This window comes from Aythya ferina, assembly GCF_964211825.1.
Source record: "Aythya ferina genome assembly, chromosome: 7".
In the NCBI taxonomy this organism is placed as follows: domain Eukaryota; kingdom Metazoa; phylum Chordata; class Aves; order Anseriformes; family Anatidae; genus Aythya; species Aythya ferina.
Window position 1 is genome coordinate 10,177,304 of NC_140302.1, and position 25,427 is coordinate 10,202,730.

The 25,427-nt window shown below is 41.6% G+C and overlaps 2 protein-coding genes across 7 annotated transcripts in view; both read right to left on the reverse strand.

The window, feature by feature from the left end:
• Positions 1 to 503: 503 nt before the first annotated feature.
• Positions 504 to 12,275, reverse strand: GHITM (growth hormone inducible transmembrane protein). 6 transcript variants are annotated; one of them, XM_084525367.1, is made up of 9 exons: positions 12,148 to 12,275; positions 10,577 to 10,728; positions 8,365 to 8,464; positions 7,063 to 7,174; positions 5,790 to 5,931; positions 4,586 to 4,694; positions 3,309 to 3,497; positions 2,592 to 2,763; positions 504 to 1,762 (listed from the first exon to the last, which is right to left on the reverse strand). In XM_084525367.1, the coding sequence occupies exons 2-9, from the start codon at positions 10,703 to 10,705 to the stop codon at positions 1,675 to 1,677; spliced, it is 1,041 nt and encodes a 346-aa protein (XP_084381493.1). In that variant the 5' UTR covers positions 10,706 to 10,728; positions 12,148 to 12,275; the 3' UTR covers positions 504 to 1,674. The 6 variants fall into 6 exon arrangements, with proteins under 6 accessions (XP_084381493.1, XP_084381491.1, XP_084381494.1 ...); XM_084525365.1 differs by having other exon boundaries at positions 12,035 to 12,180; XM_084525368.1 differs by lacking the exon at positions 12,148 to 12,275 and adding an exon at positions 11,820 to 11,987.
• LOC311439598 (uncharacterized protein) overlaps positions 12,116 to 25,427 on the reverse strand; it is a gene marked incomplete at both ends in the record, with an annotated part of 94,256 nt that continues 80,944 nt past the window's right edge. The window contains 2 exons of the mRNA XM_084525491.1: positions 12,116 to 12,420; positions 13,961 to 14,032. Coding sequence (XP_084381617.1) covers positions 12,116 to 12,420; positions 13,961 to 14,032 — 377 coding nt within the window. The remainder of the gene's footprint in view (positions 12,421 to 13,960; positions 14,033 to 25,427) is intronic.

The window sequence follows — 25,427 nt, forward strand, 5'->3', positions numbered from 1 at the left end:
ATTACTTGAAAAGACCAAGATCCTATAAACTTACCTACAATGTGATGTGATCCTGAGATTTCTACCTTCTCGAAGTACTAAAAGCTTTCCTTCATTTAAAATAGTGCCATGAGCTCGTTTGTGCTGTATGACCTTTGGTCACAACGGATTTTGTGCAACAAGTCTCTTCACAGTCCACTGTTTTTCCCTGTGACTGAAGAAACTAAAAATACTGCAGTAAACAGAAAAAAGCAGTACTGGCTGTAATCCATAGCCAACAGGACACACCAGAAGGATCACTTGAAGCAAGTGTAGATCAGCATCTTCCATCGGGGAAACATCCACAAAAGATGGCAACCAGTGAAACTGGAAAACATCTTTGGGGATTTTTTTAAATTTTTATTTTGTAAAACAGAGGATTCTCTTACAAAGGAATTTGTAGCCAAAAAAATACAGTACTCTTAACTGAGTTACTGTGAAGTTAGTTAAATTATATTAACACATGAGAAGTAAGAGCAATCAACTTGTGAGGCTAGAATTTTATTTTTTCCCAGAATACATAAACATAGCATATTCACCGGAAAAATGGAAGTCCGAGTTGTTGGTATTAGCTCAAACTTTTTTGTGCCCAAGAACTTGCCCCATCTTCCAACATAACGTGATGTACTTCAGCAAGCATGCATGTCTTAATGTTAAATCAATTCCACCTATTGGAACATTTCTTTTCAACTGTACTAAACACACCAATTTGGAAAAGTTAGAGGCAGACTACAGCATATATCAAAATGGTAAATTGATACTTGGCTTTACAGCAAGCAGTCCTCAATTCCTTTTCTTTTAGTGTCAACTGTACAAGCTTGTGAGAGGAGATGAACAGTGGAAATTGTTCTGAAGAATGGTGCTTCATCTGCAATACTGAAATTTAGTCACTGGAAGAAAGACACACCTCTATCATTATTCAACAATTTGATAAATCTAGTATCAAAAGAGCCTAGCTGTTGTTATATCCACTTAACATTAAAACACTGGAAAGCAGACATGGAGTTTTCATGTGCCCCAGAAGGAGACCACAGTTTTTACATGGGACAGGCGTCACAGGTTCCTCATATTGCCTTCTGTATGTTGGTGGACTGGGTGAGTGAGGTGACCAATGTCTTTCTGAAAATTGCTCAAACCTTTCTGAAATTTCTGCCTAAGCAGCAAAATACGTTGTCACATTCAATACCACATCCAACTTATTCAGTTCTTCTTAATATGCAAATAAAATGATGTCTACAACTTAACTAAAAACTGTTGCATCTGAACAGCATTTCCTGAAGTAGCTTGCGTCCTTATCTGCACATAGGATACCCGTTTACAGAAATTACTTACTTTACTACGCACTTACAGTAGAAAAAGAAAGCAAAAGTTGAACTGCTGTCAAACCCATTAAGAAGAATATCGACTATTTTACTCATATATATTTAAAATAATTTACTCTCCCCAAATAATGTACAATTTCAAGCAGTCCACATTGTTGGAAGGTGTTTGATGAAACACTATTAAGTTTGAATCACATTGCACTTAAACAATATGCTGAAATGCTTTAAACTTCTGACCTGCAGCAAAAGTGCTTGTAATCATAAGTTTTTATTTAGTATATGCACTAGGTAGACAACCTAGAACTCCTGGCTGTCAGCTGCGAAGAGTCTTGCTTTACTTCCTACGGCCACCTCCACCACCAGCAAGCATGGTAGCCACCCGAATGAAGATGTTCAGTGTATCTGTGTAGATACCCATGCACCTAGGAAAGAAGAAATGAAAGTTAATCTTGTTGAACATAAAAAGTATTATTTTGCACTTCATACCATTTACTTCTAAAAAAAGCATCCATCAAGGGTTTCTAACAAAACTCAACTCTACCATGTCCTCTACCCTAGTTAAGTAGAAACACCCCTTTATTTTTTTGTACCATCTCTGCCAGCAGCATCTATTTGCAAAAAATCTTAACGGAGACTATGCTTTTCTTATAGGAGACCTCTATTTCTATGCTTTATCATCTATTATTTGTCTCCATGAATTTAGAAGACAACTAGTGTTCTATTTTACTGACAGAAGGCCAGATGCAAGGAGATAAACAATTCACCTAAGATCAGATAGACAACAGGTACAGTAAGGCAGTTACTTGTTCAGACTTGCTCTTTAGTGAGGGTCAATTAATCCATCTTTCCGTATCACATTTGTTTTTTTTATTTAGAGTGATAAAGACCAGTAAATATTAAGCAACTTCAGAAGAGTTAACATACTTCATCTCAGCTGATACTGAGAGGTATTTTCAGAGAACAACTGTAAATCCTCTCAACAATGCTGCAGAAAACAAGTGCTTTTTAGGAAGCCAGTATTACTGGACATGACACCACATTTTCAATCCTGTCTCTCTCATTTCAGGCAGATGCTTTCAGTTTTAACTCCACTAGTTTTTTTCACATTATGTTCCTAAACCCTATGATTTCTTCCATTTGATAGCGACACACTTTTGAATAGTAAACAAAGGTCTGGCTCTTTATGGTAAGACATACTGCCATACAGCTCAAAGCTGATTCTTGCACATACAGTGACATTGGAATACTTACGCATTGATTGGGTCATACTTTGTCACTCCGTAATAGGGAAGAGTCTCTGCACGCTTGATGACATGCTGTGTATCGTACAGCAGAAACATGCCAAAGAGTACCAATCCACCATACACAGCTACTGAATACAAGCCAGCCCCAAAAGCAGAAGTAGGAGGCAAGAACATGGACCCTGGAGAAGAACATAAAATAGCCTTGATGAAAGCTACTGTATTTGCTACTCTGAGTAATGTTAAACTTCAACTCCTTTAGCACGTGTTTTTCAGTAACTATTCAATTCTCAATTTACAGTGCATTTTTGATTCAAGGAACTTTAATGCACCAACAGAAGATGTCTCATAGAAGCCAATGCAGTAATTTTGAACACCCTAAGGAATCGTGCATACTTTTCTTCACATGAAAGTACTCGTGTTCCTAGGACTTTCATACAAGAATGCCCTGAAACATAAAAGGGAAAAAAACGAGTGAATCAGAAGCTAGGGTAACGTTTACTGTTCTCCTGATTCACTGCCAGTAGTTAATCAATAGAAACCATTACTGTCAACCATTCATCAAATTAACACTTGCCAGAATCATAAATTCATTTTCTGTCTTCAAGAAGCGTAATGGAGTTATCTTCTCCTATGAACTGACAGGCTAGCCTGTAACTAAAAGTGAGCTTCCCATCCTAGCAGTGTAAGTTTATAAGCTACTCTGACAGTTAAAATAATACTTTACCAATTGAAGAGGCCAGAACAAAGCCTAAGCCTATTCCAAGTGGTCCTCCCATGTTCAGAAATTTTTCACTTGGAGCACACATGGCCACAGTTGAGAGCCCTCCAACAATTCCAGCTGTGTACCAGGCAGCTCTGATCAGCAGAGGACCACCCAAGAAGGCTAGTGGCGCCACCACCGCACCCATGACACCTAGCCAAAGGAACACAAAACCAGTAAGGTTTGGAACAGCTCTGGTAAAGACACCACCTGCCAAAACAATGTTTCAAGTCATGACTCAAACTAATCCACTTAACATGACAGAACACCAGCACACACACTTGCCAATTTATCGCACTACCTTCTAGATAGGTGCACAATCTTAAATTCAGCGACCTACTTTCCTCTAGTTTTGGAGAGTACTTCAGTGAGCTTGTCTTTGGAAGAAAGCTTAACAGCAAACAACATACTGATCTCTTCAAAAACAGCTGTTAAGAGACACTTTGAATGGACTAATCAACTACAAAATAGCCATAGGAACGCTCAAAACTGAAGGTCAGGACAGATTTTTGCAGTAAGAATTAGTCCAGCAATTAAGTCAGACTTTTTGCTAGTCTTGCATGAAACCTATACCTGTTTTGTTAATGTCATACTAGATCAATAACACATCACTGAAATAAATTCAACTTCTTAACAGAAACTTTAATTGTACTCTGTAAATTCATTATAAAGTAATTGTACTCTAGAACTAATTTACTTCAGCTCTAGAGTACAATTCTACTAGAGATCTAGTACAGTTTCCGTGCCTAATGTGTCTGTCTAATTATTATTTGAAGTATGCAACATCAGTAAGACACCGATCTGTTTCTTGCAAACCCATCTTTGGTTTACAAACCTGACGGGAATGTGTATCTAAGAAGCTGTTATTTAATACTAGAACTGTATTTTTCTGATCAGTTTCCAAATATCTTCGTATCCTGTACAGATGAATTTCAGTAAGTGTAGGCAACAGTGCTTATACAAGCTATAGTGCCAGAAAGCAGTCACAAAAACAAAGCAGGTATTAATAAATCAGTTCTATCCAACACGTACCTCAAGTTCAACTTGAACGTGACTTTTACAAGAGTATGAGAAATTAGAGGTACATTAAGGACACTTAAGAAATCCCAGTGGTCTCTGAAAAATCTCAAGTCTCCAGCAGCAGAACATAGTAATTTATTATAGTATCAACAGTTTTCTTCAAGTAAGAATGCGGTCACACAGGAACATACTATTTTATAATGAAGACTATAGCCACATACCTGAATGCATCATCCAAGCAAGATGTTTAGCTGCTGGACTATTTTCATAGGATATGGACCTGACCAACATTCCAGCACCAATCATAGCAGCAAAAGTTGCACCTATTGCCTGTAAGAACAGCAGTAAGAGAGCTCAAGTTGGCTTAAGAATGTATGATCGCCATTCTACCACATGATTTGTTGAACCTCCTAGTCTCAAAGTCAATAAACTGCTCTTTCTGGAATTATGCTAAGTCATAATTTGAACATTTGTCAATTTCTTTACTGTTCTAGTAAAAGATATTAAAATCTTTGCAGATTCTAACTTGCAGTAATTTCCATTTTACTTACACCAAGTCTGCTAGAAATCCAAGTTTAGTGAGAGATGGCAAGAATCTCTTACTCGTGTAAGGAAAACATACAGTTCCTCCATTTAATCCCATTTTCATGAAAGTACCTGCAAGACTAGCTTTATTTTTTTTCCTTGTACATTTCTCCACCCAAAGCCAGTATTCAGTTCACATGATTTTACTATCGCCTTTTAAAACCTCATTGCCTCCTCTTACTTTTCATTCTGAAAAAAACACGCAGCAGCTAGCCAACTGATTAGAGAAACATACAACTTCGGTTTACTACCAAGGAAGCATAATTAATTTGATCTCTGTAAAGCTGTGTAGAGGCTAGCATTTAACTACTACTATTCTGCTACACTTAGCACACCAAATATGTAGGAAACAGAGATTCTGTTAGCAGTTTGCCTGGATGATTTGCCTACCAGTATCACTTTGGCCTTGGCAAACAAGAGCTTTGGAGGAGTTACACAAAACAGCACAGGGAGGAGTACAAATGCGTAAGAAACTCTAATTCCATTTTTAGAAAGCTACAGAAATAGTATCGCTAACCTCAAATGACCACTTGCAACAGGTTCATATTTACATGTAGCTGGTCAGCAGAGCACAGCATTTTATGTTATGTATGCAGTTTGTCAAAAACACGCTACTGATGAGGTACAGAAGGCGCACATCAGCATGCAATTAGATGCATCGAATTATAAAACACAAAATATCATTAGGGAACATCTGTGATCTTTAAAGATAAGGACAAGAGCATAAGCAAAGTTCCACCTTCCTTTTCACAAAACAGTTTACATTCAGCATTTTTGTTATCAACCACGACATTTAGGGTCATTTCTCAGTGAATTTTTTTTTATATAACGTGAGCTTACCAGCCAAGAGCCTTTTGTCATAAGGCTCATGAGTGCCGGAGATCTGCTTACTGCAACAGCTGACATTGCTGTCAAGCCAATGCTTCCCGCAAAGTACATGTAAGTAGAGTGAATTCTGTCTTTCACATACTGTGGCCAAATACTGAAAAAAAAAAAAGTAGTTGTACATATCTATGCAGTTATCGACACCAGAATGAAGACCAATTAAAAAAAAAAGCACATCCAAGCTGTTAAATATATTCATAGTTATGGATAAAAGTGAAGTATCATAAAATTGTGTGGTTTAGCAACTTGTATCATGAGTTCAGCTTACAACAGGAGTCTGAACTTTTAGATCTTCCCCCACTACATGCAGATATTATGTAACAATTCTAGCAACACTGTGATTTACAAAGAATGCTAATGATAGTTCAATTCTGAGGAGAAAGTATACACAGGAGGAAGCTTACATGCGAAATAATATCTTTTTTTTCTAAATATGGAGAAGTATAGAGTGGTGTATACACACAACAAATGAGTGCAAAGAAAATTGTCTATAGATTATGTACTGGGCAGTAAGCAGCCTGCAGAGCAGCTTACAGAATGCTGAGTCACTTTGTGCACATTTATCTGGTATCACAAGCCAGGCATGTCATTTGGAGAGCTCTAACAATAGCAGCAGAACTGGACACGAATGAGAGCTCCTCAGTACAATGAACACATTTGTATTTGGAAGTGACTAATAGTAGAGTAAGCAAATCAAGACATTGCCAGCATCACTTTCTCCCACACCTATGCTTACCAGTAACTGACTTAAGTCTACGTAACTAGATGCTGTCATCAGCGAGGCTTTGTTGTGCAATACATCTAAGTTTAAGAGTTTAAACCAACATAAGTAGAGTATTCAAAGGAAACTCCTTAATACAGTGTTCTGTAAGGAAATGTGTAAAGTTTAATGAATAATCTCAGAGGAACACAAGGCAAAGTGGTCTTAACAATTGTTTTACTCTTCATAATTTATGAATTATTTGCATGTGGCACACCTCCAGTTTCAAATTTAGCTAAACAAAGGAATTCACATAACTCAGTATCTATTTAAATCTGAGTTATTTAAATTTTCCTTTCAGTTATATACTTTAAAATCCTGCACAGCCAGAAGCAAAGGCTTTCTGTCCAGAGATTACGAAAGGTAAACTACATGCATATTAGGAGATACTAGCTAAAGAAGGGGCAGAAAAAAAGAGGGAGGATCCACTTCCAAGTGCTCTTTACTTAAATAAGCTCTCTTACTCACACGGCTTTTTCAATAGCTCCAATCTCACTGGACATGCCCATTCCATAGTAACAGAGGGCCCCCAGGCCAACAGCAGCCCCTCCAGCAACAACGAATTTTCCCAGACGATCAACTGTATGAAGAAAAATCATGCTCTCATGAATGCTTTTCTTGGACTGTTAAAAGCATTCTCACATGGCTTTGTTTTTATCTCTAATACCTGATCCATATTAGGTTTATTAAAGCTCCGCTTAACTTTGAAAGTCAATGTGTAACCATTTCTGAGATAGCTATGCACGGAACGCTCCAGATTAAGCTTACCAACACCATACAGTTTCATAAAACAGAGTAGGAATTGAGATCAGCTAGTATCATGGCAAGTTTATTGGCCTTTATTACACTAAGAGCTGGGAATTCTAACACAAAGGCCAGTTAACAAGTCCTCTGACATAAGATACTGTTTCCTTTCCCGTCATTCATCTACCTTTAACATTTGCTCAGTCAAGTCTTCGGTATTAGATTAGACCACGTCAGTTTCAGATGCGACTTACAAAGCTCACAGGCAACAAGGCATGATTTACCATCAGTTTCTACTGTCTGATTTTTAGACATATTACTTCTGTGTCACAATACACAGAAAAGTATTTATCAGCTGAAAACAAATGCTGTCACTTGTGCACTTCTTTGTGTACATTCTTCCTCAGTGTGCTATAGCCATGGTATTCTTTTCTCAATCTATGTATATTCTACTAACCAATTCAGTCCTGCTAACATCCATTTACAAGTCTTGCTGAACTACTAATACCAATCACTTTGTGACCTGCTGAGAAAAAGCTCTGATTCACACTAAATGGACCAGCAAGCATAGTACACCAATACCTTACATGCCTACATCACCCTAGGCCTTTTTCTTTCTTTTTTCCCCCCTTATTTGGCAAACTCCACACAGAGCAGAATACTTCCTTGAAACAGCATAAGAAGTAGTTGGAGCAAAGTGTTAGCATTATTTTAAAGACACCTGTAACCAAGGAAGTACTAGTTACTAGTCTCCATTAAGAAGCAGCCAAGTTTGATTTTATAGTTCCTGACAGCACTTCAAAGCAGAGATAACAATAAATGTCTTGTGAGAAACTGTGAGGTATTTCCAGCTTTGAACATTACAGAGAAAGACAAGCAGAGTAACTGTCTCCAAATTGCTAGTAAATTTAAAATACTAAGCAATGTTTTCAGTCTCCTTAGTGGTTTGAAGGAAACCATCTTCTTCAAGGAAGTTTTAAGATAAGCTTCAAAAGATTGGGAGTATATAAAGCAGAGCTACCCTACCTTTAAGCACAGTTTCTGCAGATGGCTCAAATGCTGCTTCTTTAATTTCCTGGCCAATTTTCCCACGCCTTACACCGGTTCTTACTCTAGTGGTATAACACTGTTAGATTCAAAGGTAAAATAAGACAGATTCAATGAAATAAAACAGGAGACATTCTTTATGATGAACTGTATTGACAAATTAATAACAATCCATTTTTGAGAGAAAGCAATTTGCTTTTAACACACCAAAGCACTGCCATTTACTTGCTACACCTGCTATTGCTAGTTAATTTATTTGTGCTTCCCTCCCAAGTATATGAAACAACAACGTTCAGAGAAAACAACTGAATATTAAAGTTCAGGAAACTGTAAGAGACATTTACAGACAGCAGTATAGAACCAATGCAGAAGTTGAAGTTAACAGTTCTGCTAAAAATAAAAAAAGTTTAATGTTTGCATTTCTATTCTACTTCCACTGTGTTAAGCAAGGCCATAAGACTTTATTTTACTTTTCATGTAAAAACATACTCTTTATTTACTTAACTTTATGTTAAAAAAAAAATAACACAACATTCCTGCCCACTGAATTTGGGAGAGCAGTGTGAATTCACTTTTGTATCTAACCTTGATTTCAAGAACAAACGTCGAATGAAGGCCGATAAACTAAAGATCTGTGGCTAACAAGCTCCAAGCAAATAAGGCACGTTGCTCTACTGAACCCTTCACAATCTGCAGGAGGTATAAGAACTCCTACTTTAAGTTCAGAAACTGCTTTTGAAGTCAACCATTTGCTCAGAAATTTCTGAATTATTATATGGGCACTTGACCAAGGGATTGCTCAAAGTAGCAAGTTTGTTTTAATACTAAAAATTGAGATCTACAAGCATTACTACAAGCATTAGCTGATCGAGCAATAAAATCCAGGAAGTCTACCAAAGCATTTCAGGCAGTTTTTTTTTCCCCCACCTAACAACATCTAACTCCACCGTTATAATTATGTAGCATTCCTCACAAAGCAAAAAACCAAAACACAAACAAAACCACCAAAAAAATCAGAACCCCACCAAAACAAACAAGCAAAAAAATCACAGCCTGCAATTTAGGGTGCTTAAAAGAGTTTTCTATGCATAAGATGAAAACAGAAAGTAGACTCAACTACCTTCTCTCCATGAAGTCTTTGGATAATGACAGTTCAGTTTTGAAACTGCCAGTAAGACTCTGGATAGTCCTGCTAGATTTCAAGAATTACTCTGGCCTGGGCAACGGCTCTAAAGACATACTGAGACTACTTGTCCTGGTTTCAGTTAGAACAGAATTAATTTTCTTCCTAGTAGCTGGTGGAATGCTGTGTTTTGGCTTAGGATGAGAAGAGTGCTGATAACACCCCGATGTTTTAATTGTTGCAGAGCAGTGCTTATACCAAGCCAAGGACATCTCAGCCTTTTGCTCTGTCCTGCCAACAGGCAGGCTGGGGGTGCAGTAAGAGCTGAGAGGGGACAGACCCAGGACAGGTGACCCAAACTAGCCAAAGGGGTATTCCATACCATCTGACGTCATGCTAAACAATATATAGGGGTGGCTAGCCGGGGGGAGGGGGCCGGACTGCTCGGGGTTAGGCTGGGCATCGGTCAGCGGGTGGTGAGCAATTGCATTGTGCATCACTTGTTTGTACATATTATTATTACTTTCCTATTATCACCATTGTAACATTATTGTTATTATTGTTATTATTATTTTGTTATTATTATTTTCCTGTCTTATTAAACTGTCTTTATCTCAACTCACGGGCTTCACTTTCCATTTTCTCTCCCCCGTCCCAGAGAGGGAGGGGGGAGGGTGAGCGAACGGCTGCGTGGTATTTAGCTGCCAGCCGGGTTAAACCACGACACTACTGTTTTTGAAAATAAATTTTGCATTTAACGTAACATTTAAGATGGAAAAATACTAGCAAACAAGGACCTAGGAAGAGGTAGAACTTTTGCTCTCCCCACCTTGCATAATAAGGCTTGCCCAATGCTAATTACCTGCTTCAGGTTCTTTTTTCTAATAATTTAAATGGAAAATATTACTTCAATTACTTTTAAGCATTCTGTTTATGATTATTGTTATTCCTTCACTAAGTAACAGTAGCTTTCTCAAACAAGCCAAAGGTTTAGGAGTGTTCAAAACAGGTACTCCATGCCAAGCAATTCTCTTGGCAAAACACTCAGCCCCTTGACATCTACCTTACCTGGTTAGGCTGCCACAGCTGGTACGCTTTTATACTGGAATTCCTCAATGCTGGGGAAGCCTGAGTAATGGTGGGGCGCAACACCTGGCATGGTAACATCCTCAGGCACACTAGCCTTGCAGCCAACATGGTTGCTTAGTTTAACAGCTTTCCTGCAAGTGCACAAGAAAATGTGTTTTAGTTTTGTTACAAGGTTTTCACACAAAAACCATATATTTACTGCTTATTCTCAACTACTCCACGCCATATAATAGTAATATATAATTAGAGATCCTGATTCTTGAGTACTGTAATGAGAACTAGAACATTCTTAAGCAAAATTTAACTGTTCTTCCATCCGTATTTGTTTTCCATTTCTGTTGGTTATCTTCTGCAACAAGGTGCTTACCAAAAACCAGAAAAACACATTAAATTTCTTACACAGAAGTTATCACCAAGAGCCTTTACGTATTTATGTTTGAATTATCTCAACTAATTTTTATTTTGAAAAACATTGCGTGAGCATTCTTCCTTCAAAGAGCGTAAGATCTTCCAAACTCTACATAAACTTCAGTCAGGTATAACACCAAATGACTAAACAGTGTAATGCACTTGATGGAAAAAGCTTTAGGAAAGGTTGTTTCCTTTTAAGTTGCTCTTTTGATGAATTAAATATCTTTATAGAGTCAGATTTCAGTCAAGGTCACACCCAGCGCAGGAGCTCAGGCTACTCCGTAGCAGCTCTGAGCAGAAGGCCCTGACCAGAAGGCCCTGACGTAACTCACGCAGCTATCACCAGCGTGCGGGCACAGCAGCCTACAGGCTCCCCAGGCCGTGTAACACGGCACCTTTACCCTATTTCCACGAGTACTGCGTGTCACATGCAAGGGGCTGGAAGCCCTTCCTGCTCCAGCTACTCCGTGACTTCGCGCAGTTCTGATGTAACCAGACGCGCCGATTCCCAGCGCTTTTCTCGAAGAACCCTTCCTAACGCAGGCATACATTGCCAAGCGCAACTTGCGTGCTCTAAATAACAAACGTCAATCACGCACCAGAAACGAGTGCCCGCGCTGCTGGAAATTTAACGCTAAGAAAGAAAAACGAAGGCAGAAACCAGCCTCGCTGCTAGGAAGCGCCGGCGGTGGGCCCGGCTGGGACAGCCCACTCGTGCGGCCGACACGCCGCCTCCTGCCCCACCCCCTCCGCGCCCGCCGCGTAACGCATTTCCCAGAGCCTGCGGTGCGCTCGCTGTTTGTGAAGCTACCGCTTGAAGCGAGCCGCCTCTAGCGCGAGGGGCAGGAACGCGGCAGCGCAGAGCTCAACAGGCGGCACGGCCCCGGCCCGGCCCCCAGACCCCCAGGCTCTCGCCCCGCGGGGCAGCCGGCCCGAGGCGGGCTCTGGGAGTCAGGAGCGCCCGGTCCCGGTCCCGGTCCCGGTCCCGCCGCGGTGCCCCCGAGGCCGCCCGCCCCCGTCCCACACCTGCGTAACCGCCCCGCTCCGCGCCGCGCCGCCAGCACAATGACGCAACGCCGGCCCGCGCGCCCACGCCGACTGGCTGGCTCAGCCCACGTGACTCCAGAGCACGCACGCACCGTTGGCTCCGGGAGGCGGGGGAGGTGTGACGTCACGCAGTCCACAGGACGCCGGGAAGCCATCTTTAACGCGGGCAGAGAAACTTCTGGAAGCTGCCTCCAGTGGAGACCCTGTTGAGGGCGGCGCCATTTTGAGGGCGGACCCCGCCCCGCAGCGCCTCACGGAGCCCGGGGGTCCGGGAGCCGTCTCCGCCCGGGCGCTCCCCACGGGCAGCGCTCCCGGCGCCGCTGGCCCCGGCAGGTGCCGCCGTGTGCCGGCAGAGGGCGTCAGCTCTGTGAAAATAAACGAGTGAGAAATTTGAGAAATTATATTAGAGAAATCATAGAATCGTAAAGGTTGGGAAAGCCCTCCAAGACCATCTGGTCCAACCAGCACTGTACCACCAGTGTCACCCACTGACCATGTCCCCAAGCACCACGTCCAACCTCTCCTTGAACACCCCCAGGGATGGTGACGCCACCACCTCCCTGGGCAACCCATCCCAGTGCCTGGCTGCTCTTTCTGACAGAAATGTCTCCTCATTTCCAACCTGAACCTCCCTGGAGCAACTCGAGGCCATTCCCTCTGGTCCTATCACTGGTTATCTGTGAGAGGAGGCCGACCCCAGCTCCCCACACTTCCTTTCAGGCAGTTGCAGAGAGCAATGAGGTCTCCCCTGGGCCTCCTCCAGACCAAACATCCCCAGCTCCCTCAGCTGCTCCTCGCAGGCCTTGTGCTCCAGGCCCTTCACCAGCTTCAGAGCCCTGCTCTGGACACACTCCAGGGCCTCGAGGAATGCATGTTTCCAGCCCTAATCCTAGTTCCGCTCAATACAGGGCCTTGCAAGGGCACTCCAGCCCATCTAGAGATTACACATTCCCTGTGGGTGAACTTTTGGATGAACTAATTCTCCATTGGCAGCTTCTTTCCAGCCTCAGCCCAGCTGGAGCCTTGAGCTTTTTTTCCAAGCTTAACCCTAGACCTAAATTGAGCCCTAAAAAGCCACTGCAGCACTTGCCTGGACTCTGGCAAAATTCCGGGGGATTAATCTCTTTGCAGCCATTGTTTTTCTTTGGCAGCTCTGCTCCAGCTGGAGCTCTGGTCTTTCCACCAGCCCTGACCCTAAACCCTAGGCTGAGCTAAAGGTCAGTGGCGCTGTTCAGTCCAGACCCTTAATATTACTAGGAGAAAAACTATCTTGTCAGACTTATTTCACCTTTGCCAAACCTTCTTTAGCCCCATCCCATCTGCATTTCAGACTTTCAATGCTATTCCTAACCCTAGTTTGAGCTATAAACCAGGCACTGTCGAGAAACACGATATTCTTCAGAAGAGAATTCTTTTGGCAGCCCTAAGTTTGCTTTGGCAGCCCCTCTCCAGCCCCGCTCCAGCTACAGCTCTGTAGTTTCTTTCAGCCTCAACGCTACATATGGGCATGGTTCTTCACAGCCAAGTAAAACAGACTGTGAGAGACTTGAGCCAGGATCAAAGACAAACGTAACAAGAAAGAAAAGGTGTTGAATACAGAATGAGGTAGAAAAATAGGATGAGAGTTACAAATAAACTTTTGAGGATTGTGATCTTAGCCTTTCTACACCTTAGAGTTTCCTTGTTTAAACCGTTAGAAAGTGAACATAGTGAACTACTACTCTGTGAAATGAAAGTAAGATAAGAGAGATCAGATGTGTGAGAGGTCTAAAATGCACTGGCACATAGGATTGTGAAATAGAATTTAAGTGAGAAGAACGAGGCAGAAGAACATGCTACGTAAGCATGGAAATTCCTTGTGAGAGTGCCAAACCTAGTGGGATTCAAGGTCTAATTCTTACTTACTCTGAAGCTTGTTTACTTTCCTTTGGAGTAAATCAAAATCCAGAGCTTTGAAGTCTATAGCCCCAAGGTCTCCTACAATGGAATAAAAAAAGCCAGTTTCAGACTACAAATAATGTTTTTTATTTAGCAACTTCTAGTGTTTATTTCAGAGTTTGTAATACTCAATAATTGTTAGGTACTAAAGGATTCATTATAATAATTAATATTTAAATTTGTAATTCAGTTATTAATAGTAATAATTTATGCAAAGAATCAAACTTATCTCTCGCTACAGCATGTAATCATGTAGAAAAGTCTCCTAGGACTTTCAAATAAGATCCTCAATCCAGCTCTGTCCCAAATTGCTTCTTTAATAGATAGTTTTGCCAGAAGCAACCCAAATCCACAAAGGACCCACACGGCAGCAATTCACCTGTTGAGGCTTTTTCACAGAAACTGACTGCTAGCAGATAATCCTTTTCTACGAGGTGGTCAATGGATTTAAGTGCTCTAACTAACAAAATCATTGTGCACGAGTGGGAAAATAGTGGCCTCTTATGCAAGCAAGTCCCAAACCATCTAGGAGGTTGTGAGTCTAAACCAGCAGGTTGCATCCTCTCTGTTGGCACCGCTGTAACATGACTTGTTTCTCTCAGACAGGAAGGCAATAACTTCAATCGCTGTGCAGCATCATATTACTGCAGAGCTTCAAAGCAGCTGGCTGAGCTTTTGCAGTAGTTCAAGCTCACGCTGATAAAAGCATGGATAACAGCATGACAGCGAGTCTTATTGGTGAGATGGCAGCCAAATGCACACAGAAAAATTTGCTTTTAAACTCTGATGCACTTTTCCTTCATGGCATTGTGTTCAAATGTGATGTGTCCCCAGCACCTGGAGTTGGGTCCAGTGCTGTTTAGGACCTTTACTAATAGACTGGATGGTAGGACAGAGTACATTCCCAGAAGGTTTGCAGATGATACAAAACCACTGGCTGTGCTGCCATTCAGAGGGACCTTACCTGAGGGACTTGAGAGAGTAAAGCCACTGAGTCTGGCTGTTATCCAGTGACAGGATGGGCACAACCCGAAATACAAGACATTTCACTGAAATGTTATATATATATACATGTATAGTGGTAGTTGCAGTGGAATAGGTTGCTCAGAGCATTTTGTAGTCTCTGTCTGTGGAGATTTTCAAAACATGACTGGACACGGTGCTGAGCAACCCTCTGTAGGTGACCCTGTTGTGCTGGGGTTTTGCCTTAAACAATCCCCAGAGGTCTCTGCCAATCTCAGCTATTCTATGTAATGTCAACACAACGATTCCTGAAGGAACCACTTTTGTTTTTTCAGGACTGATATGCACCAACAAGAGATGTCTGGAAAAAAGTAAACATTTTCATTTTCTCCAGGCAGTATATGAAAAAGGTGTCACTTCCAAAGAAACAAAAATATCACCCCTCTCCCCCCCCCAAACAAAAAATAAACAAAAAGATAAACCCACCTAAACAAACAGAAAACCCTAAAGATAATGTGCTTTGAAAACAGGTGAACTCTTCCTCAGAAATCAAAATATAATTAGGAAAACTTGTACTGACATTAAAAAAATCATATAATTTTAATTTCAGTAGTTCATGTTCTTACCTACAGCCGGTTTTGCATTTGCTGGCTATCCTATAATTATCTAGGCAGGATCAAATACAATTTGGTATTAAAGGATTACTGTATAATAAGAAATTGTTGAAGAGTAGGAAACTCCCTTGAGAAGGGACCTGAGGATCGAAGGGATGTGAGCGAGGTTGGCAGGGCAGGCTCCAGGTGCTGCCCCCCAGCCAGGCAGGAGCTGGGTGTAGGAACAGGTCTGACATTTCCCATAAATGGCTGCTGCCAGGGCATAAAGGGTGGCAGTGACCAGCTGCAGTGCCCAAAGGGAAAAGCTGACCTGCTGCCTGCACTCCCAAAGAGACTGATGCTCCTCTCGTCAAGTCTTCCGTGAGAAACATCACAAATTTCCAAAGAATAAAGTCATCTGTTCTTATGGATAACTAGTTTCTTGAGGGAATTTTTTTTTCATTGTGCCATAGAAGCAAGGATCGCCACTAATGGAATCATCTTTCAGGAAATACCACGTGAGGTATTTTCAGCCGCATGCTGTGCATTGCCAGTCACCTTAAACAAGACAGTAGAACACTTACACATAGCTCAGGGCAATCCTGAAAAGCCGCATGAGCCACAACAAGCCCATTCTTGTGTTGATAAATAGGGTCACTCTGAATTTTGAAACTTAAGCTTTTAATCTGCAGCTCTGGCATCCTCCTGCAGAAAAAAGACGTCTCTGTCAATTGTTCACACGGCTGTGTTCATCGGCAGAAAATAAATACATCTGTGGTTAGCAGAATTTCTCCTCAGGGCAAACTTTGCTGGTGAAGTTTTTCAAATTAGAGCTGGAGAAATATATTTTGACTTCCTGGTAGTGCTGACTGCAGCATTTCAGATCTCTCTCCCAGCAGATTACAGGGGACTTTTGGACTTCACAGAATCACAGAATCACAGAATTTCTAGGTTGGAAGAGACCTCAAGATCATCGAGTCCAACCTCTCACCTAACGCTAGCAGTCCCCACTAAACCGTATCCCTAAGCTCTACATCTAAACGTCTTTTGAAGACTTCCAGGGATGGTGACTCCACCATTTCCCTGGGCAGCCTGTTCCAATGCCTCACAACCCTTTCAGTAAAGAAGTTCTTCCTAACATCTAACCTAAAACTCCCCTGGCGCAACTTAAGCCCATTCCCCCTCGTCCTGTCACCAGGCACGTGGGAGAACAAACCAACTCCCACCTTGCTACAGCCTCCCTTGAGGTACCCATAGAGAGCGATAAGGTCGCCCCTGAGCCTCCTTTTCTCCAGGCTGAACAAGCCCAGCTCCCTCAGCCGCTCCTCGTAGGACTTGTTCTCCAGGCCCCTCACCAGCTTCATCGCCCTTCTCTGCACCCGCTCAAACACCTCGATGTCCTTCTTGTAGCGAGGGGCCCAAAACTGAACACAGTACTCGAGGTGCGGCCTCACCAGAGCTGAGTACAGGGGGACGATCACCTCCCTAGACCTGCTGGTCATACTGTTCCTGATACAAGCCAGGATGCCGCTGGCCTTCTTGGCCACCTGAGCACACTGCTGGCTCATATTCAGCTGACTATCCACCATCACTCCCAGGTCCTTCTCTGCCTGGCAGCTCTCCAACCACTCATCTCCCAGCCTGTAGCTCTGCTTGGGGTTATTGCGCCCCAGGTGCAGGACCCGGCACTTGGCCTTGTTGAACTTCATGCAGTTGACCTCAGCCCATTGGTGCAGCCTATCCAGATCCTCCTGCAGAGCTTTTCTACCCTCAAGCAGATTGACACACGCACCTAACTTGGTGTCATCTGCAAACTTACTGAGGGTGCACTCAATGCCCTCATCCAGATCATCGATGAAGATATTAAAGAGGACCGGCCCCAGTACCGAGCCCTGGGGGACACCACTAGTGACTGGCCTCCAACTGGACTTGGCTCTATTCACCACGACTCTTTGGGCCCGGCTATCCAGCCAGTTTCTAAACCAACGAAGCGTGCGCCAGTCCAAGCCAAGAGCAGCCAGTTTCTTGAGGAGAATGCTGTGGGAAATGGTGTCAAAAGCCTTGCTGAAGTCAAGGTAGACCACATCCACAGCCTTTCCCTCGTCCACCCAGCGTGTCACTTGGTCATAGAAGGAGATCAGGTTTGTCAAGCAGGATCTGCCTTTCATAAACCCATGCTGACTAGGCCTGATCGCCTGCTTGCCCTGCAAGTGCTGCATGATGACTCTCAAGAGAATCTGCTCCATGAGCTTCCCTGGCACTGAGGTCAAACTGACAGGCCTGTAGTTTCCCGGGTCTGCCCTCCGGCCCTTCTTGTAGATGGGCGTCACATTTGCTAGCCGCCAGTCAACTGGGACCTCCCCTGATCGCCAGGACTTCTGATAAATGATGGACAGTGGCTTGGCCAGCTCCTCTGCCAGTTCCCTCAGTACCCTCGGGTGGATCCCATCCGGCCCCATCGACTTGCGCATATCCAAGTGCCGTAGCAGGTCACCAACCAGTTCTTCATGGATAGTGAGGGCCACATCCTGCTCCCCATCCCCTTCCACCAGCTCAGGGTACTGAGTATCCAGAGAACATCCGGTATTGCCGCTAAAGACTGAGGCAAGGAAGGCATTGAGCACCTCCGCCTTTTCCTCATCTCTTGTAACTAAGTTTCCCCCCGCATCCAGTAAAGGATGGAGATTCTCCTTAGTCCTCCTTTTTGTGTTGAAGTATTTATAGAAACGTTTTTTGTTATCTTTAACGGCAGTAGCCAGATTGAGCTCCAGATGAGCTTTGGCCGTCCTAATTTTGTCCCTGCACAGCCTCGCTACATCCTTAAAGTCCTCCCTAGTGGCCTGCCCACTTTTCCAAAGATTATAAACCCTCTTTTTTCTCCTAAGATCAAGCCACAATTCTCTGTTGAGCCAGGGTGGTCTTCTTCCCCGCCAGCTCGTCTTTGAGCATGAGGGGACAGACCATTCCTGTGCCATTAAGATTTCCCTCTTGACTTGATCTGTTCCTACTATTTATGTTACAAACTTGCATTCGTTAAGCATCATGTTCTTGTTTTACATTAGATACCATTAAATAGTGCCATACAGAAGGAATTTGGAGAGACAGGTTGATAAGAAATCACGTGTTTGCCATTAAATATATATTTTCCATCTGATATGGAAAATGAGGGTTGTAGCATTCATTTCTATTTCTGAATTTAACCGCAGTTAAAATACATGAAGGTATATAAGCCTGAACGTCGAATTCCCAGTTCAATACATCGCTGAAGCTCATGGGTAACTAGAAGCTACGATCCTAGCTGGAGCAGCAGCTCTAATGTATTTAACTTAAAGCACATGCTCAGAGCAGTTGCTTTAGTTTCTCAGGAGCAGTGCTTTGGTTACTCAAGTGCTCAAAGATAAATGAAGATGAGTGCTTTGGCGAACAAGGACCTGACACTGTATAGTTATAAATGAATACAGAAGACAGAACATTTGGTTCACTGAAGATTCTATTTGAATAAATTGTACTTAAAAGGATGTTTATTTTTCTTGATCCGTGTTTTGGAGCCTATAGCATGAATTATTTATTTACACCAAATGATAAGAAAATCTAAAACAGTTTTAAAATATTTTTCAATGAAAAAATGAAACCTCTCAACCTCCAAGAAATTGCTATTTATTTTGTTTAAATAGAACAAATAGTCATTTTCCTAAACACCTCTGAACTCTATACTGCAGCAAAAAATGACCCAGGGCTTTTTCTAAAATTGATGTTTTTCCTTTCTAATTACTTTTAACACGCAGGGCACTGTTCTTTTGAAACTTCTTGAAAAAAAATCCTCTTTGAAATTCAGTAAGCTCCGATTTGAAATGATTGGTTTCCACCTGGATGGACTGAAATTTCCTTCTTGGGAAGTTTATTAGTACATTAAAAGATGCAAATTAATTCACAATCCTTTCAGCTCATTCTCTTGGGAACAATTATACAAGGAAATTGTTAATGTACAAGAAAACAAGAGTTAAAAATCTCAAGGGGCAACAGGGGTGCAGAATATATGAAAACATTTAGACCTAGCTAATAGCAGAACTTGGTTATGATGATAACAGTTGAGAAAGCAATTTTAATTTTTATTTGTAACCTGATAGCAACCACACAGTGCACACAAGGAATCAAAGACCCCGGTGAAATGAGTTTTACCAGCAGAAGCCCTGATCTCAATGAAGTGCTACAGGAATGCAGTGTGAGGAGCTGAACGCATGCTTCCAGGTTTCTAGGATCACAGCCAAACGTAAGGCTTCAATCAGCCCACCAGTTTCAGTGTCTCAGATGTATACCGTGCCGTGATGATTGCATTCAAGACTATCATGTCAATGTAAGCCTCTGCACTCTGATAAATAAGCCAAATATTTTCATCTGGATAATGAAAGCCCCTCAGGATCCAGTTAATATTTGATGAAAAAAACAGCACATAGATTTGCTTTTTAGGGCTCTTTGATGGACTTATTTTTTCTCATTTTAGTTAAGGTGTTAAACAACTCAGCCACTTCCCTTTCCAGTTTTCTTTTCATAATTTATCCTGCATGCTTTTAATGTTACATATCTGGTGGAAATTTCAAATATTTTTACAAACAGAGTCATAGCACAGGGTATCACCAGGGAACCTGTAATTACTTGCATATCTGCTTCCAGCACTCCCTGACATCTGGCTCTTGGTGATAAAGATTGAGGGAAACGCATGTTCTCCCAATACCGTAAAACAACCATCACGACTCAGGGAAGTCTGTCCATGGCATGGGCGTTATCCCATCTTAAAGACTTGACTTTTTAAATCTTAAGTACAGCCATATGAACATTATATACGTAGATGAAGTCTCTGTTGTTGACCAATATCAATTTCCCTGAGGTCTCCACAATGAAAGTCAAATTAAGTCATAGCTTAAATCACAGGGGCAAGACAATAAGCAGGGACATCATTTGAACTGAGAGCAAGATTAATTTACGGATATCCAGCTATAACATTAGTTGTATTAGACAAGAAAGACTTATGTGCCTTTCTGTACAGACTCTAACAAGTACTGTTCACAAATGATAAATGTTTACATTTGAAAAAATAAGATGCACTACAAATATTTCTCTCAGTTTTCAGATAGCATAAGAACTGAATTAATTATCTACGTTAAATGTTACGGACTGACAAAAATAAAAAAGAGTGGACATAGTAGGACTGCTGTACACACAGGTCATCCAGACAGAAATCAGGTTTCTAAATACAGCAATATTTCTTGTTTTATTTTCTAGTGACAGTGGGCCCCTTGCACCCAAATATTCCCAAATCTGAGCTGTTGCTTTGACAATGTATATAAAGGAAAAGTGAAGTTTCTTCGCGTGAAAAAGCTCCCACTGAAGACATTGGCCAGGTTCCCGTTCTGTCCTGCTCCTGCCTGGTTGGCTCAGCGCCTTTCCTTTTGCCAAGCTAACGCAGGCGGATGGCTTCCAGGGGAGCACGTCTGACTCATGCTTCAGGCAAGGTTACTGAGAGAAACTGAGGATGATTCCCTATCAAATGCCATTGCTCTGTATATTTAAAGGAGCATATGGAGTTACTGGAAAAAAAAAGGAGGGCACGCTTCAAGCATAATTAACGTCCCTATGTCAAATTCCACCAGGCTCTTTCAGCTAGTTTTTTCCCTGTGGACATCAAAAGGGTGAGGCCAGACCAGGCTTTCTGTAAGCAAAATTTTCATTCCCGAGGACTGCTTCAGGCAGTTAGACACGAAACAAGCTGATGGCATCAATTTGATTCTGAAGGGTCACGTGCATATACAAGAAAATTTCGCTTTAACTTTAGATAGCATTTCACTAACTTTAGGTACAAAATGGACAGAGATAGTCCCTATCACCACTGAAGTGACTTCTAATAAGGCTAGCACCAATGTTTCATGTCTGAGATCCGTCAGTATTGCTTCTGTGATACGCATCTTTGGCAGCAGACCAACAATGTCAGCCTAGCATAAAGGTAAATGCTAGCTCTACTTTTTTCTTTGAAGTGCACTATCTTAAAGGATCAGTGCAAAGCCCTGGAGAAAACAATATTCAAGTCAAAAATTGTTGCCGTTCTGGAGAAATTACTTTAGTAGCTAATTAGCCATGGTCACTCCTACCTGTATATACAGCAGAAAAAAAAAGAAGGACGTGTAAGGACAGTCTTTCAGGAGTTTCCCCCCCATATAGTAAAGTACAGATGCCTGGTTTAATATAAGGAATTGGCAGGCTGCAGATAAGAATGGTGAGAGCTCTTCTGGAAGTCAGGCTTGCTCTGGGTTTGGCTACTGTATTTCTGGGACTTGGCCCTTAGCACTGTAGCCCTGCAGAAACCCGCTTCTGATTACTACCAAAGCAAAATTTGTGGTATAGACGCGTGAAAGTGAGACACTGAAGCAAATCGCTTTGAAAATGCAGCGATGCCTCATTGACCCAGCAAATTCACTTAGGCTGCTGGTGTTCCCATCCCCATCGCGAAAGCATTGCTCATCTAGCAGAGGTGGCCAGGTAACCCAGTAACTGGAAAGCAAATGAGCGGCAATTGTGAACCTCAGCATGAAAAATAATCTTCTTTCCTTTAAAATTGATATTGTTGCACGTGTGATCACAAATGAGAATGGGTGGTGAGCCAGTGCCATGAAAACACATAGGTTTAGTTTTAAAGGTATTTGTGGGAAGTCTCACTTATTGCTAAATGACGGAGAAGTTATAATCTGTTATAGTTAATTTACTACTACATGACTAAAAATGTGCAGAGAGCAGCACACTTGTTAAATTAAAGCTCACTTAATGATTACACAGCAGTTGGGAATAACATCCAGTAAAGAATCAGCAGTAAACGGATGTTTTCTTTTAAATCATTCATTTTGGGAAACTAAGATGACAGAAGCCCTTTACATTTTTACTTGTTATAAAAAAAGAAAATATCAAAAAATAGAAAATATCAGAAAATAAAAAATAGAAAATATCAGAAAATAGAAGACTAGAAGGGATTTCTTCTAAATGTTACTTTGTGGTGGATATTGGAGTACTCATTGCTGATGATACAACTTCTCTGAGGAGGCTTCTGGCTCTAATTCCCCATCCCATCACAGCAGTTTGAGCTGAAGTCAGTGCTGTTACCATTCGGACTGAGCAAACTGAAATAAATCAGATAAAATACTGCTCTGGATGCTGCCTGTCTTAGCCTCTTTCTTGTTTTGTTCTTGTTACTAAATTGTGATGCATCAAATCAATAATAATAGCAAAATCCCAAGCCTCAGATAAAGGCTAGTGATTTCCTCATTACGGCAGTGAAGATTTTAGCTGAATTAAGGTTATTTTTAGTAACCTTCATGATCCTGTAGTGGTGCTCAGACTGATAAGGATATTGAAATAAGTGGTGGAACTGCAACACCCTTTCTGATGGAAAGGTTTTCTCCATGGGTTAGGCTTTGGCATGTTTCATCAGGAAGCTGGTAGATCATCTGTCTGATCTCTTCTAAAGACCAGCAGGAGAAAACACTTCTTGCCGTCGTTCTTGTGCCTCATCCAGGGCTTTTCACTTTTGTCCAAAGCTATCTCAGACCCTAACATAATAAAGCAAAAGGGACACTAATGCTAGATAATCTGTAATTTAAAAGTTAAAAATTTCACAGTATTTATGGCATAGTTGTATAAATTTGAAGTTTATTTTAATTCTGAGCTAAAGTTGCATTCAAAAGCAACCCATTTATTTCTAAGTATGAAAATGGCTGTACCTTCATTTTTATTCTGTTCCATGATGCTCGTGTTCAATATAATATATTTTCTTTTGCATACAGTACTTTTGTGATTTTTTTTTTTAAACCTTAAGTGTGAAGAGACCTCTACAGCAATCCCAATACACCAATTTTGGATTATTTTTTTGTCATGTAGGAGCTTTATAAAGCATTGCTTTGATAGTTCAGGGGCCATGTTGTGGCCACCCTGCATGCCAGTGTATGTGAACAGCCATGGTTCAAAGCTTGGTCCCGCTCCGGATGTCTTTGATAGAACCTGCTGTACAACAGCTTTGCACGAAATCGAGGGCAGGGATCATTTGAAACTTGCATCCCTTCATGTGCTAATGCAGGATGAAAAAGGCCAATGGCTGTGAAGCTTACCGCAGCCTCTTTAAGTTTGCCCGAATGGTCCTGTACTAAAGGCACCGTGGAGCACTGGGACAGGCCCCCACTGTGGCTGACAAGCCAGCTAAGTTATCCTGAACCAGAGCTGCAAACCAACGCTTCCTTCTTGTCTTTGGCAGCCTTCACCCCCGTCCCTGCATGTCCAGACCCATACTCCAAACGCAGCAATGACAATGTGTAAAATGGAGCTGGACTCACCGTGCACGTCTCTGTCTACATGCTGTATTACAGCATCAGATCATTATTTTTCTTTTTGTACACGCGTTGTAATCACAAGATACTGGCCAAGGAGAGTTGCAAATGTAGATGTATTCACTCATTGTTTAATGATGCTTGCATAATTGGTGGCATATGGGATCTTAATGAGGACTACATGCAGTATGCTGTTTGTCTAATAAGAAATTTAAAGTACATCCTTTTGTGGTTTGTAGTATGATCACTAAGAAGGCTGGAATTAGTGAAATTGCTATATGATTAAGAGAAAGGTTTTCTATCATTTTATATTCATTAATAAAGGAAACCTGTCTGTGTGCACAGCAAGACTGATTTAAAGCTCATGTTTCTTTTCATGGAGACACCACAGGTAAGGACTCTGAAACACTGCTCACCGCTGATCAAAATGAGAGCCACTAAAAGTTCAGAAATCATTGTCTTGCAGCGAGAAAGCCCCTTCATCCACAATAAATTAGAAATATTACACAGGCTCTGTGAAGAAGAGTTCTTAATGGTGTCTGCTTATTCAGGACCCACACAAATCTACATATCAAAAAAAAAAAAAAAGCTTTTAATTGCAGATTTTTTTTCCTCAGACATTGCAGTATGTGCTGGCTGTGCTTGTTATGTTCTGCAGTTTTTTCGACTCACTGTAGACTTCTGTATATAAGCTGAGGCCCAAGGAAGTCAGAAACCCATATTCTGCTGTCCCGAGTCCTACAACATCTTTATCCTTTTCCAAGCTCACCAAGGGTAAAAGTTTTGCCATGTTCAGGGAGGAAGCACAGACAACACTTAACAGCACACCTTGTCAGATGCTGCCTGCACCCTTTGAAATGTAAGCCTGTTTACTGTCAGCTGTAATCATTAAGTCTTTCTTAGCATTCCTCAAAGGAAAGGCGAGCATGCCAGCCTTCCTTCGCTAAGAACGATGCAGAACTTGGTCATTTGGTGGCCTCATCTTTCAGAGCTGCCCTAAACCAAACCTCTTCAGGTCAGCTCCACAGAAGGTCTTACAACTCAGTTTTAGATTGAGTCACGAGGAGAAAACACTGGAAGAGCATTTAGCACTGGAATGGTTCTGGGTTTTGAGCCCTGTCTTTGGAAGGTGGCTGCGTTTGTTGGGCTTATGATGGAAAGTCAGCCTCAGCCTTAACTGTGCAGCAGGACGGGCTCTGCATAATAATGCTGCTATGTAATTTATTCATCTGAAATGTTCTTACTACACTTGTGAAATCATATTGGTGACTGCACAGACTCTGAAGGGTATATTGCACAGAAGAACAGCAGAAGCTGCTGCCCATGAAAATTTAACAGAATAAGATCATTTTGCAAGTGCTTAGTAGTATTTATTCATAAAAGGCACATCATTAAAGCTCTACTTTGCAATTTGGATACTACGAATCATTTAGCATGTACTCAGGAAAGCTGAGATACCCTAATAAAAAATAAACACAAAAAAATCAGATACACAATGCTCAAATTTTTGAATGT